This window comes from Herpailurus yagouaroundi, unplaced genomic scaffold (assembly GCF_014898765.1).
Source record: "Herpailurus yagouaroundi ecotype Mexico unplaced genomic scaffold, PumYag 190, whole genome shotgun sequence".
Lineage (NCBI taxonomy): Eukaryota > Metazoa > Chordata > Mammalia > Carnivora > Felidae > Herpailurus > Herpailurus yagouaroundi.
Window position 1 is genome coordinate 1,261,471 of NW_024412421.1, and position 15,342 is coordinate 1,276,812.

A 15,342-nucleotide genomic window follows, 5' to 3' on the forward strand; every position below is an offset into this window, starting at 1 on the left:
GAGCACCCAGAGAAGTTCCTGCAGAGGAATGTGTCACCCACCTCCTTGATTTGCTGTGTTCCTGCACACACAGGCTCGCTTTTTACCAGGCCACCCCATTCCCCCCCGCCCCCGTGTTGAAGGGACAGTTTCCAGTAGCTAGAGCCATTCCATGATGCCCAGAGGTGCTGACTCTTGTTTTCTGTGTCTCCTCAGGAGAAAGAGTCTGTCCTGGGTAATCTGGCCAAAAAGGCTAAGCTGACAGAAGACCTGTTTAACCAAGTCCCAGGAATTCACTGCAACCCCTTGCAGGGAGCTATGTATGCCTTTCCTCGGATCTTCATCCCCAGCAAAGCCGTGGAAGCAGCTCAGGTTTGGGGTGCTAGGCCGGGGCTCACTGGATTCGCTTGGAATTGCTGGGTTGGGGGTTGGCTCTTGCCTTGGGAAGCAAAAGTGCTGGTTCTGGAGGCTCGGAATTTCGGACCCCTCGGCCAGATGGTGCTTATAGCATAAAGATGATGGGCCCCTGGAGGCCCAGCCCTGCAGCATGCTGTGGTGAAGGGGCAGAGATGAGGTCAGCCCCAGGCGAGTGGTGCTGATCTGGGCTCTGTTACCTCCAGTGTTCTGAAGGCAGGTGCCCAAGCGTGACATGATGCATTTAAAACTGAACCCACGCTGGGGAAGCAGTGACAGCCGTCTCTTCTGCGCAGTGACTGCCCTAGAGCAGCACTTCTCAGTCCTTGAATGTCAACACAAAATCACCTAGGGACCTTGTTAAAATGCCAGTGATGGTTCAGGAAGTCTGTGAAGGGGCCGAGATTCTGTGTTTGCAACAAGTTTTCAGGCCGTGCCATAGACATCTGCCTGCTTTAAGGATCAGAAGCCAGAGCAGTGTTTCTGAAAGTGTTGTCCTTGTGTCCCTTAAACCTCCTCAATACCTTGTTAAACATTCAGAATCTGGGCCCTCCCCCACTCACTCAGACCTGCTGAGTCAGAATCCCTGGTGCCCAAGAAGCCATTTAACAGGTACCCCAGGTTGTAAAAACCAAGGTGCAAGAAGCACTATGAACACAGCCCCCAAGCTGCTGTTCCCTAAAAGTCCCCCTGGGCACAGACCTCAGGGCCATGTTGTCAGAGGTTATGCAGCTTGGCATATATATAGGGGACCACCATCAAAGCTTGTGGAGATACTGCCTGGCTGTGGGGCACAAAGGAAAGAGACTCTCAGTCCTGGGCAGAGAGCGAAGTACCACAGCCCATGGCCATCCTCAAGTAGCCCGTAGGCCCCAGCTTCTAGCAGTTTCCAGTGTCCCACCCTGGTCCTTGCAGGGAGGGTGGATGAGCCCTGTCACGGGAAAGAACCTACCGTTTCCATTGTATTTGACTTTGAGTGTTCAGTGGTGTGTTTGTGCAGTGCAAAGCCGTAAATGAACTCTCAGTCCTGCCCTGCTCCCACAGGCCCATAAAATGGCCCCCGACATGTTCTACTGCATGAAGCTCCTTGAGGAGACTGGCATCTGTGTTGTACCTGGCAGCGGCTTCGGGCAGAGGGAAGGCACCTACCACTTCAGGTACTGCTGCCTCTCTGTGCCAGGGGACTGGTCCCAAGTTTGTCTTGGAAAAGACAACCTGTGTTATCATAGAACACAGGCTGGCTTCAGACACTGAAGTGTGTGTAGCCCCAAACTCACTGTGGCAAACCACCCGCCCTGCCCACTCCCATTCTGTCCTGTTGCAGAGCCAAGCCAAGACCTGGGTCTGGGGATTAAGGAAAACTGGGTAGATTCCAAGGTCATCTCCTTGACCACTCTGTCCCCCCCTCCATTGCCTCCATCTGTCACATACTATCCGAAGTGTCCCCAGTGGGGTGTTTTCTTCTTTATTTCCATGTCCTTTTCCAACTCCATGATAGCAGCTTGCAGTACCCAGGTGCTCAGTAGCTTATCCAAAAGTCTGCAGAGATGCCACATCTAAAACAATGGAATTGGTTTCACTTACTATGACACATTTTACAGGGTGTGCCAACTCTGCCCCTGTGTGGATGGCAACCCCAGGAGCAGAGCAGGCTGGAGCAGCTCAGCCCAGGTTTCCCCACTGAAGCCAGTTCTAACAGAACAGCATCTTCTCCACGCTTGGTGCTCTCAGATGTCTCCTGCAGCAGATGCTAAAAAAAGAAATGTCATGAGCTTAGTTAGCACCTGGAGCCAAGTCCTGACTCAGGTTGTGGGCAGTGTGCCCTGGATGGACAAACGTGTCTGGTTGGCCTTTCTACCCTAGTGAGGTCCACCTTGGCAGTTCATGGCTCATTCAAAAAAAAGGTTAAATCGAGAGGGCTGACTTTAAGGTGGTGAAGCAAAACAACAGTATTAGAGGAAGTATTAGTTACTATGGCAACTTGGGAGTTCTTTTGGAGGGAGAGTTGTAACTGGAGGTTCTCACTGTAAGAGAGATTTTTTTTTTTTTTTTTTTTTTGAGAGGGAGAGAGAGCAAGCAGGGGAGGAGCAGAGAGAGGGAGACAAGAGAATCCCAAGCAGGCTCCACACTGTCAGCACAGAGCCCAATATGGGGCTTGAATTCACTAACCTGAGCCAAAATCAAGAGTCAGATGCTTAACCTACTGAGCCACCCAGGCACCCCAAAAGAGAAATTTTAAAAAGGCCCACCTACCAGGAAGAACATCTTGCTCTGTATCTGCAGGAAACACCAAGTCATGCTCTAGAGGAAGTTGTATACACAGGTCAGAATGTTGCATGGGCCTTCTGTGATAATGGGTGGACGTGGTAGTGAGATTAAATGCTGCCGGCATCTTACTGCTTTTGGTCATACATGTTACTTGAGTTAAAAGTAAATGTACAAATTCGGGCAGGAGGTGGTTCAACAAGTCAACAAGTTCCAGGTTTTGTCCAGGGGCTGGTGTTATCGCAGTGGACAAGACAAGCCTTCCGCCTCCCACACTGTTTGCCCACATTGTCACAACTGCAACTGAAGGAAGGAGCTGCCAGGTTCATTCTTCTCCCCTTTTCCAAAACAACTTATGTCCAGGCTGATGCTATCTTCTTTCCTGACAGAATGACCATCCTCCCTCCGGTGGAGAAGCTGAAAACAGTTCTACAGAAGGTGAAGGACTTTCACATAAAGTTTCTGGAGAAGTACGCATGAGGATTGCTCGGGCCCAAAGGGAGACCCAATTGTCAGGCCTTCCTCCTGATGGCCCGCCCACACCAGACTGAACTTGCCTTCCCCAGCGACTCTGCCTCAGGCCTCACAAAGGCCACTGGTGGCTTTTGTTGTCATTTTGCCCCAAGAGACTTCTTTCTTTGTGCCTTGATGTTGGGAGCACTTCTCTTCTGAGCAAATGTGAATTGGGGATATCTCAGAAGCCCTGTTTTTGTTTGTTTGTTTGTTTTTTGTTTTTTTAAGCAACCAAAGTAGAGGGGACTTGCTCAGCACATGTGGCCGGTGTTCTCTGAATCCATTATTGTGCTATTGGAGAGGCTATTTGGGGTTTAAAACAACCAGGGTATGTATGTTGGGTGACATGTTTCAGATCTGAAGAAACAAGAAGGTGCTGGGAAATGTATGATAACCATGGCAAGAAGTGGAAATCCTAAACTCACCACCGTGATCTGTGAAATAAAACCATTAGCGGTGTGAAAATCTAGTTCTTCAAACAGGAGAGCCTGGAAGTCCACTAGAGGCTCAGAGAGGGCCCACCATTCTGGCTTGTAGGCAGACAGCCTATCTCTCAGACAAGAATGGTGAAAGCAGTCGCATGTGGGTTGGACTAGATGCCAGGCTAGGTTGTGACAGGTACTGGGGGCAATGGCCAAGTCAAAGCGTTCTGCAGGGGAAGAGTGGGTGCAAGCCAGGCTCCCAGTTGAACCAGGTCTCCACTTGGGAGCGCACATCAGGTAGTGAGGACTCTGCAACAGGTAATTGAGCAACAGGTAATGAGGGCTTTGGGGGTGAAACGTTCCCTTAAGCATGCTTAGGTTGGGATCCCCATCTGGGAGGTCTCCCTGGACTTCAGGGACACAGGGTACAGCCTGTCCCAGTCGCATGGAGGCATTCTGCCTGCTGATGTGTGGATCCATCCTGCCCTTAGCCAATAGCTGTTTTCTACCAAGGGCTTGATTTCCACACATCGCCCTCTGTTGGTGACAGCAGGGACAAGGAAACACTGAAGATGTCCACAAATGAGGGAGGGGCATCCTCAAGGACTTGACCAATCAAGCCCCCTCCCCCTCCCCCAAACAATCCCCTCCTGTAGTGTCCGTTGTTTCAAATCAAATTCAGTCCATTTCCTAGCTGATAACTGGTCAAAGTGCCTGGTAGCTTGGCTGCTGTGGGCGAGTACATGTAATTGGATTCGAAGTTTATAAAAGTATTTTAACTTAATGCCAAGTGTTTTGCCTCACGTTTGCTGCTGGCTCCCCTCCCAGACTCTGCAGACTGTGCTGTAGCATCAGTCATGTCTCCAGCTAGGGGAGTATCCTCCACCAGGCCTGCTGCTTCCCTGGCATTAGCAAACCTGGGTCAGGACCTGACCCACACTTTGAAAACAAGTGGGTGCCATGGGAGCAACAGGCTTATCTGAGAGCCCCTTCATTAAGAGACCCTTCCTACCATTGGCCTTCCCCAGTGGGCAGTGAGGGAAGCCAAGGCCAGCTATAGAGCCTGGGGGCCCAGCAAGTCCCAAATTGGAATCAAAGGAGCTGGAGAGACAAAAATGAAGAGAAGTGAACTTTGAAGGCAGCCTCCTATGCTGTAATTTCCACGCTTGGGCCCGTGCAGGGGAATATGATAGAACACTACAGACTGCCCCTACTTGCTAACATTACAGTTCCTGTGAAGAAAGTAGCCACAATCTACAGTAACAAAGGGAATGTTTGGGAACTTTTCCTTCCTTAAAAATTGAGAAAATTGCACTTGTGCTTGTTGGATGGCACATCAACCAGAATGTGTCCCAGAGTTGTGAGGTTTCTGGTGGAGAGGTTACATAGTAGAAGCTAGTCTATTTTTTATATTTTTGTAACAATTGCTTTTTTCATGAGGGGATGAGGGGGTTAGTATTTGTAGTCTTAATGAGTCTAGTAGTTTTTTATAAATCTCTTCAGATTATAAATAACATAAAAACTTTGCAACGTTTACATGATTTTTTAAAAGATGCTGTATGCACTTGGTTTGCTTTTAAAATAAAAATGTAATAGGTCAGCTGGTTTAGGAGGTTAACTTCATTCAGGGTAGGATTGCTGATCATGATAGATTTGATTTTTTACAGACTTTATTCTGGCATCTTGTTTGGGTACTGCCAGAGAAAGTCATTTGTCATTTGGGGTCGCACTTAAATCTACACCTGCAAAGTTTTTTGTTGTTCATCTAGGTCCGCACATGAGGAATGCCAGACTGTACCTCTGGTGGTTGATCACCTCGTACCCTGAGGCCCAGCATGTTGCTGTCCCAGTGTTGTGTGATTTTGCAGGAAGAGCTGACAGGCCTGCCTGTCCCTGTTTCCCAATTTAGATTCTCATAGGCATCTCCTGACAAAGGTACTTAATGATAGCTCTGCTGGAAATTTCTAAACAATAAAATACATGTCCAAAATGGTGATGGTGTTTAACTTTCCTTGTAGTTTAAAAGTCAAACAGATATCACTAATTATACATCTTCACTCTTTGTAATTTAATGGTCCTAGCACTAGAATGAACATTTTCCTCAAATACTACAAACTTCTCTCACAATTTCTCAGCTTCCGTTTCCTTTTAGGTGTCAATCCTCAGGACCCTGAGTTGCTTTTTGTTGCTTGAGGTAGGAAAACATAGATTCTTAAAATGGGATGTTGTTAAAATGAATACAGACCTTGGCTGTCTGGTGGAATCAGAATGAACATCCTCTTCACAGTGGTCAGGAGAAGCTCGAGAAGCACAGCAAGGTCAGTGGAGGAAAGGAGTCATTGATACAAGGGATTTCATTCCTTTTCCCTAGGCTTTCCCAGGTCTACATCAGTTTTGATGTGTGGTTTTGAATTCAAAACTATTTTTCACTCAAAACTAAAATTTCTATGTTTTTATTAAAAAAGAATTGGAGGGGTGCCTGGGTGGCTCAAGGTGGCTCAGTCAGTTGAGCATCCAACTCTTAGTTTCAGCTCAGGTCATGATCTCCCAGTTCGTGGGATCGGGTCTCAAGCTGAGAGTATGGAGCCTGCTTGGGATTCTCTCACTCCCTCTCTGCCCCTCATCCCCTTATTTATCTATTTAAATAAACATAAAAGAATTGGAAAATGGAAAAAAGTAGGATTCTTTCAGTTGGAAGAAATGGAAACCTACTCAGAATAGCCTGAAGTAGGAAAGAGGAATTGAAGTCCTGGAGGGAAGCTGGCTTAGGTTCTCCTTCCTGTTCACTTTGTTAAATGCAAAGCCTGTCTTGTCCAGCTCCACGTTGAAAAATTCCAAGGAAGGACTTTGATTGGCTACCTTTGTCCGTGTCCTTCCCTGAATCAGTCTCTGAATCATTTGGCTGGCCCTGTGCTTGCTGGTGAGGCAAAGAGGGGCTTAGAGTCACCAGCCCCATCAGAGCCATTGGAGGAGCTGCTCTCTGTAGGATAGGGGACTTCATTTACTATATGTGGCTCTTTAGAGAGGACTGGGGGAGAGAATGGTGTGTTTAGGGTGTGTTGAGTGTCCTTACTGGTTGATAACCAAGGGAACTAGAGATGTTCTCTGCATCTTCCCTCATCATTCATTTACATGGAAACATATACAACTTGCCTGGAGACTAAACTTTGTGTAGCTATTATACAGAGAGTTTATTAAATAGGGGTTAGAAAAGACTTATTATTCAACATTATTTTTGGTATGGTTTGCTGTAACACACCTAGAAAGCTGTCAGCAAATGTTTGATAAGTACCATGAGCCATGGACTTCTAGGAAACAGGGAGTCAAAGCTAATAAAATATCACCGTCCTCAAAAAGCCATACGTGCAATGGCCACCAGACAGTTGAGTACTCAAATTCAATCCACCTAGTGTGCTGGGCTTAAAAGAAGCATGTGGGTCAGGCATAGGAGAAGGGGATGATGCTGTTCTCTACCAATTTAAGGATTGGTACTTTCTGAGAACCAGATATCTTTGGCTTTCATCCTGCCCCCAAGCCAGGAGACACCCCTCTCCCTAAGAAACAAAGAAGATGGAATTTACTGCCACTGCTCAGCTCTCTTCCTTAAGAGGCACAGGTCATCTAGAGTTTCTTATTAAAATTTCATTCTCCCACTTAAAAAACCATACTGATGTTTTTTGTCTCCCCAATTTCATCTGCCTTTGTTCTGAATGCACATAATGCGGCATCCCCTTGAAGTCCTTTTGAAGATATGAAATGTTGAAGATTTTAAAGATATTAAAGATTTTGAAGATATTTAAACATCCAGAATCCTAGTGATAACTGACAAGTTCAGACCACAAAAGTATGCATTCCACAAAAGTGTAAAACTCAAAAAATAATCTGATTAGCAAAGTAAACATGTTTGTGTGGAAAAGTTAGAAAAGAAAGAAAAGTTCAGAAAACTTGAAATCCCCTAACCAAAGTTAATTAGAAGCCTAACATTCTGGGAGATTTCCTTATTGTCCTTTTCTTGAGAGAATATATATATATATATATATATATATATATAGAGAGAGAGAGAGAGAGAGAGAGAGAGAGAGAGAATATATATATATATATATATATATATATATATATATATATATTCATTTTAAAATTTACATCCAAGTTAGCATATAGTGCAACAATGATTTCAGGAGTAGATTCCTTAATGCCCCTTACCCATTTAGCCCATCCCCACACACACAACACCTCCAGCTACCCTCAGTTTGTTCTCCATATTGAAGAGTCTCTTATGTTTTGTCCTCCTCCCTGTTTTTATGTTATTTTTGTTTCCCTTCTCTTGTGTTCATCTGTTCTGTGTCTTAAAGTCCTCGTATGAGTGAAGTCATATGTCTTTCTCTGACTAACTTCGCTTAGCATAATACCCTGTAGCTCCATCCACATAGTTGCAAATGGCAAGATTTCATTCTTTTTGATTGCCAAGTAATACTCCACTGTATATATACCACATCTTCCTTATCCATTCATCCATCAATGGACATTTGGGCTCTTCCATACTTTGGCTATTGTTGATAGTGCTGTTATAAACATTGGGGTGCATGTGTCCCTTTGAAACAGCACACCTGTATCCCGTGGATAAATACCTAGTAGTGCTATTACTGGGTCATAAGGTAGTTCTATTTTTAATTTTTTCAGGAACATCCATACTGTATTTCAGAGTGGCTGCACCAGCTTGCATTCCCATCAGCAGTGCAAAAGAGATCCTCTTTCTCTGCATCCTCGCCAACTCCTGTTGTTGCCTGAGTTGTTAATGTTAGCCATTCTGACAGGTGTGAGGTGGTTCCTGAGAATATTTTTAATGTGGTTGAGGTGTGTATGTGTGTGTGTGTTTTGAATCCTGCTTACTCCCTCAGCATCACAACATGCTAATAAAGGTGCCTGATGAGCAATTTGGATGGTCACCTTACCAATTCTGTGGAGGATCCCATCATTTAGTTAACTGTACTCTTAAGCATTTAGATTGTATATTGTTCTTGGTTTTTAAAAATAATGCTGCATAACTAGCATCCTCACATTAAGAGGGTATCACACCTCCCTTGCCCTTGTATTTAGGCTTCTTGTGGAACATTCTTAGGATTCAGTGTTTGCCATGAGTTTCAAGGGCTTCCTCCCAAGGGCAGAGTCCAGAGTAGGGTAGACCATGGTGCACACCTAGGCTCTAGCTCTTACCAGTTGTGGGATCATTGTGCCCCTGTTCCCATCTGTAAAGTAGAGCTAATAATACCAACTCATGTAGTAATAGGATAATTATGAGGATTAAATGGGGGGAAATTGTGTGTATGTGTGTGATTTAGCATATTTCCTGGCAAGTAGCCTCACTTATTGAGCATTTTCCATAATTATCTCCAGTTTAGAGTGGTGCTGATATGACCTATGTTTGATAATGTTGAAATTGAGTGGGACAATATACCAGATACATATGAAAATGACAGAATCAGTGAGGACCATTTGCCAAAACTTCTGAACATATTCTATGAGGCAGAGTACACTGGTTAGTTATTTTTTTGTCTGTGGTAACTTTTTTTTTTTTTTAGTCATGGTTTCTGAAATAAAAATGTCTTGAGTCCAGTTACACTGGAGTCTTTATAAGGTAAGTCCAATTTAAAAATCACTTTTTACAACTGGACATTGTAACTGGACATTTGTTTTTGGTGTGGGTCCACCTTGACTGGCTGGTGCCAGTTAAGAACTGAAATTACTGGGCTCCTTGGCATTTACATGGGGTTGTGCCCCCCCTCAAAGGACCTCGGTGGGCCTTTATTCCTTTGTGGTTAAGGTAAACTGCTGTTTGCCATTGCTGACTTAAAACTTCAAAACAGGGTGCCCCCAATCTTTTGAGTCAGCATCATAGGACACACATTGGGTGCCAAAACCCCACTCAAGGGTACAGAGTATGTAAGTTAGGGTTTTTCTGGTCGCACATGACAGAAGAACAGACCTGACAAGTTAAGAACTGGTATACAAAGGTAAGAGAAAGGTACATTTCTCAGCTTCCCTTTCTTCTATATATGGCTACAAATTCAATGGGATATAAATAGCGTCACGTGCTAACTGCTGGGAACTTCCCTTAGCAGAAGGCTACCTCCCCTTTGTCCCTTTTCTTCCTTGTGCTCTCCTCTAGCTGCTTGGAATCTAGCTGTAATGGGTGGCATCTGAGCCATGACAACAAGGACAACATGTATGTACATAGTGAACACTGTGAGACTTAGCTATTATTTCTGCTGTTGTGTTACTCCACCCTAATCTATTTTTTTTTTAAACATTTATTTATTTTTGGGACAGAGAGAGAGACAGAGCATGAACGGGGGAGGGGCAGAGAGAGAGGGAGACACAGAATCGGAAACAGGCTCCAGGCTCTGAGCCATCAGCCCAGAGCCCGACGCGGGGCTCGAACTCACGGACCGCGAGATCGTGACCTGGCTGAAGTCGGACGCTTAACCGACTGCGCCACCCAGGCGCCCCCACCCTAATCTAAAGACACAATCTATTGGGCTTTCAGAAACATCTGCCTGGAGTTTAGCTTGATTATCCCATCTTGTTACCCACTAGGGCAGCTTAATAAATGTTAGCAACATTCAAAGATATGTTAGAGCTTCTTGTCATTCATGCTGGGTACAGTGCTCAGTAATGGGAACACAGCAGTGAATAAGACATGGTCCCATGATTTATAAGCTTAATAATGACCCATGCTAGTAAGAGTGGGGATACATATTGGTAGGAGTGTGAATTTGTACAACCTTTTGGAACGGCAGCGTGGCACTGTCAATGGTAAACATATATATGCCTACTATAGGAACCAAGACAGTATGGTGTTACTGAAAGGACAGACAAAAGAACAGAATAGAGTCTAGATATAGACTCATACATTTGTCACTGTAGCATAAAAAAAGACCACACACTCACATATGTACATATATATCTTTGATACACTTGTATTGACAAAATAAATCTTTTTTTTTTTAATTTTTTTCAACATTTATTTATTTTTGGGACAGAGAAAGACACAGCATGAACGGGGGAGGGGCAGAGAGAGAGGGAGACACAGAATCAGAAACAGGCTCCAGGCTCCAAGCCATCAGCCCAGAGCCCGACACGGGGCTCGAACCCACGGACTGCGAGATCGTGACCTGGCTGAAGTCGGATGCTTAACCGACTGCGCCACCCAGGCGCCCCCAAAATAACTCTTGATACAAAGCAATACAAGGAGAGGTGCCTGGGTGGCGCAGTTGGTTAAGCATTCAGCTTCAGCTCAGGTCATGATCTCACGGTTCATGAGTTCAAGCCCCACGTCTGGCTCTCTGCTGTCAGCATGGAAGATCCTCTGTCTCTCTCTCTGTCTGCCTCCCCCCCCCCCCCACTTGCACACGCATGCTGTCTCTCAAAAATGAGTAAACATTAAAAGAAGACAAAGCTAGGGCGCCTGGGTGGCTCAGTCGGTTAAGCCTCCGACTTTGGCTCAGGTCATGATCTCACGGTCCGTGAGTTCGAGCCCCGCGTCGGGCTCTGTGCTGACAGCTCAGAGCCTGGAGCCTGTTTCAGTCTGTGTCTCCCTCTCTCTCTGACCCTCCCCTGTTCATGCTCTGTCTCTCCCTGTCTCAAAAATAAATAAAATGTTAAAAAAAAATTAAAAAAAAAAAAGAAGACAAAGCAATACAATGGGAAAGAAAAGTGTCTTCAACAAATGGTACAGACCTAAAATGTGAGCTAAACTATAAATCTTCTAGAAGAAAACATAAGAGAACACCTTTGCCACTTTGAGGTAGATAAATATTTCTTAGGACAGAAAGGCACAAATCATAAAAGAAAAAATTGATAAATTGAACCACATCAAAATAAAAACTTCTGTTTTTTAAAGAACACCATTAAGAAATGAAAAAGCAAGGCTCAGAGAGAGAGAAGACATTCTCAGAACATAAATCTCATAAAGGACTTGTATCAAGAATATATAAAGAACTTTAAAACGTCAGTAACAAGACAAACAACCCTATTAAAAACCAAAGGAAAGACTTGAACAGACATTTAACAAAAGGAAATATACAAATGGCCAATAAGCACATGGAAAAATGTTCAATATCATCGCTGCTCAAACAGAATGCAAATTAAAAGTACTAAGATACCACTGGAATGGCTAAAATGAAAAAGAATGACAGTATCAAATGTCAGGGAGGTGGAGTGATCAAAATCTTGATCATGGGAGTGAAAAATAATCCAATCACTTTGGAAAACTGGTAGCTTCCTAACAAAGTTAAACCTACATCTACTCTATGACCCAGCAATGCCACTCCTAGATGGGAATTCATCCAAGAGAAATAAAAACACATGTCCTTGAAAGCATTGTATGAAAAGGCTTTGTTTGGGATTCTCCTCCCTACACTGTGGCCTAAAACCTTTTGCTAGGCAGAAAGCTGGGGCACCCTGCAACTTGCTCCATTTGTTTCTCATCTCTCAAAGAACACTATCTTGTGCTGCCTGTTGTTTAATACCTCGCCTATTGTTGTTTAATACCTCGCCTATTGTTGTTTAATACCTCAATTTTTTAGTTGATTAAGGTAGTCGGGAAAGTCCAGTCCCTGTTACTCCATCATGGTCTGGAACAAAGTTCTGTTCCATGTCTTCATAGAGCTGTGGGTTACACCACTGTATTCATTTGTCAAAACATATAGAACTGTCCACTTATGACCTGTGTATTCCACTGTATGTAAATTATAACCCAACAGACTTAATTGGGGCAGGGGGAATGCATATGTTCCTTGATCTAAAAATTCTACCTGTAGGAATGTATCCTAGAACATTTCCCACATGTGAAAGATACATGTACAGGGATGTTCTAGGCAGCATTGTTGGCCATAGCAAAAGGGGTGGGAAGACCTAAGTATCCATTAATAACGAATTTGTGTATCTCTTCAAAGGAATACCATGTAACTGTTAAACCAGTTTAAACTGTTAAACATCTATATCTACTGACATGAAAAGTCATTCAAGATACGCTATTTTTTTTTTTTTTTTAGACCGAGAGCACGAGCAGAGGAGGGGTAGAGGGAGAGAGAGAATCCCAAGCAGGCTCCACGCTCAATGCAGAGGCTGATGCAGGGCTTGATCCTACACCCCTGAGCTGAAATCAAGAGTCAAACAGACGTTCAACTGACTGAGCCACCCAGGTACCTCAAGATACACTATTAACTAGGATTAGCAATTGCACTTGCCACATGTAGTATAGTGATGGACATCTGCAGTATTGTCTGATCAGACTCACCCCATCTATTTCCTGGGAATATTCTTCCCTCCCCCAAGTAAGGGAGCTGCTCTTAGGTAAACCTGCCAAACCCTTGGTCTTTGGATGAGCAGTAAGTCCATTCCCAGGATTTTCTAACTTGAAACAGAGTCTAACTCTCCAAAAACTGAAATTATTAAAACAAATAAATAAAAACAAAAACAACCCATGAAACTCGAACTCCAAAGACAACATGGATCTTGTTTCATGGAGGAAAAGGGATTTTCAGCCAAACTGACATTCGTAGAAAACCAGAGATGAGAGTCTATGGCCCAAAAGCTTAGCAACATCCCTGAACTTCTGATTTCTTATATTTTAAGGGTCAGTAAACCCTCCCTTTTGTCAAAATTAGCTGGAGTTGTTTCTACTACTTTCAGACAAACTACATCTCAGTATATACAGAGGGATTATATATATGTGGACTATAGATGCTCAAACTACTCAGCCTGATTTTTAGCAAAGAGAGCTGGGAGAAGGAAATGGTGTGACTAAAGCCATCCACAACTGTTGCCAGTTTTGTCGGAAGTGAAGCTGGGTCTGGTTTCGGCTGTTTAAAAGTAGATTGTGTGGAATTTTTTTTATTATTGAAGTATAGTTGACATACCATATTATGAGTTTCAGATGTTCAACAGTGATTTGACAGTTCTATACATTACGCATTGCTCACTGCAATCAACATAGTTATCAGTTACTATTTGTAGTTACCAGTAACACATAAAGTTATTATAATATTATTAATGATATTCCCTATGCAGTACTTTTCATCCTCATGATTTATTTAATTTATAACTGGAAGTTTATGCTTCTTAATCCCTTCACCTATTTCACTTATTCCACTATCCTGTCTCCTCTGACAACACCAGTTTGTTCTCTGCATATGAGTCTATTTCTGCTTTTTGTTTGTTCATTTGTTCTGTTTTTTTAGATTCCACATATAAGTGAAATCATATGGTATTTGTCTTTCTCTGTCTGACTTAGTTCACTTAGCATAATACCCTCTTGGTCCATCTATGTTTTTGCGAATGGTAAGATCTCATCGTTTACTGTGGCTGAGTGATATTCCATTATATATATATATTCCATATATGTGATATTCCACATATACACACGCACACACACAGTAAAACCTTGGTTTGCAAGCATAATTCTTTCTGGAAACATGTTGTAATCCAAAGCATTTGTATATCAAAGCGAATTTCAAGAACCATTGGCTCAGTTGTGATCAGGTAATGGTCAGCATCATGTACTATTCATATTCCAAGACATAGCTCATTTATCAAGTTAAAATTTATTAGAAATATTTGCTTGTCTTGCAGAACACTCACAGAACAAGTTACTGACAATACATAGTTTTACTGTGTGTGTGTGTGTGTGTGTGTGTGTGTGTGTGTGTGTATTTATCACATCTTCTTTATCCATTCATATGTGGATGGACACTTAGGTTGCTTCCAAATCTTGGTTGTTGTAAATAATGCTGCAGTAAACATAGGAGTGCATACATCTTTTCAAATTAGTGTTTTTGTTTTCATTGGGTAAATACCCAGAAGTGGAATAACTGGCTTGTATTTTGAGCAGAGAACAGGAACCTACTGGGTAACCTTGAGATAGAACTGTACCTACATAGTATCTGTTATGGGAATCAGTCTCTCTCAGTTTCTCCCTCACTGTCTCTCTTGATTTCCATCTCTCAGGCTCTGCATCTCTCTTACAGACAAGGGATTTTCCCCTATAATGCTATTATTCTGTCCTAAATACTTAAGGAGAAAATTCTTAAGAAGTCTGAAGCATCATTACACTGCTAAAAAGTTGCAAGCCTTTATTTGTCTTTACAGCACTGCTGTATCCATCAGATTTAGTATTTAATTGCTTAATGTAATCAGTGTGTTTCTGAGGGGGGAAATGTGTAAACCAAAGAATTTTTCTTTTTTAAAAAAAATATTTATTTATACACGACAGGAATGCCCACTCTCACTGCTGTTGTTTAACATAGTGCTGGAAGTTCTACCATCAGCAATCAGACAACAAAAGGAAATCAAAGGCATCAAAATTGGCAAAGATGAAGTCAAGCTTTCGCTTTTTGCAGATGACATGATATTATACATGGAAAATCCAATAGACTCCACCAAAAGTCTGCTAGAACTGATACATGAATTCAGCAAAGTTGCAGCATACAAAATCAATGTACAGAAATCAGTTGCATTCTTATACCCTAACAATGAAGCAACAGAAAGACAAATAAAGAAACTGATCCCATTCACAATTGCACCAAGAAGCATAAAATACCTAGGAATAAATCTAACCAAAGATGTAAAAGATCTGTATGCTGAAAACTATAGAAAGCTTATGAAGGTAATTGAAGAAGATTTAAAGAAATGGAAAGACATTCCCTGCTCATGGATTGGAAGAATAAATATTGTCAAAATGTCAATACTA

At 43.0% G+C, this 15,342-nt stretch overlaps 1 protein-coding gene across 1 annotated transcript in view; it reads left to right on the forward strand.

Annotated features, from left to right (window-relative positions):
- Positions 1-5,589, forward strand: part of GPT2 (glutamic--pyruvic transaminase 2) — a 34,368-nt gene extending 28,779 nt beyond the window's left edge. Inside the window, exons 10-12 of the mRNA XM_040497921.1 lie at positions 196-351; positions 1,438-1,550; positions 3,048-5,589. Coding sequence (XP_040353855.1) covers positions 196-351; positions 1,438-1,550; positions 3,048-3,138 — 360 coding nt within the window. The 3' untranslated portion in view covers positions 3,139-5,589. The remainder of the gene's footprint in view (positions 1-195; positions 352-1,437; positions 1,551-3,047) is intronic.
- Positions 5,590-15,342: the final 9,753 nt, after the last annotated feature.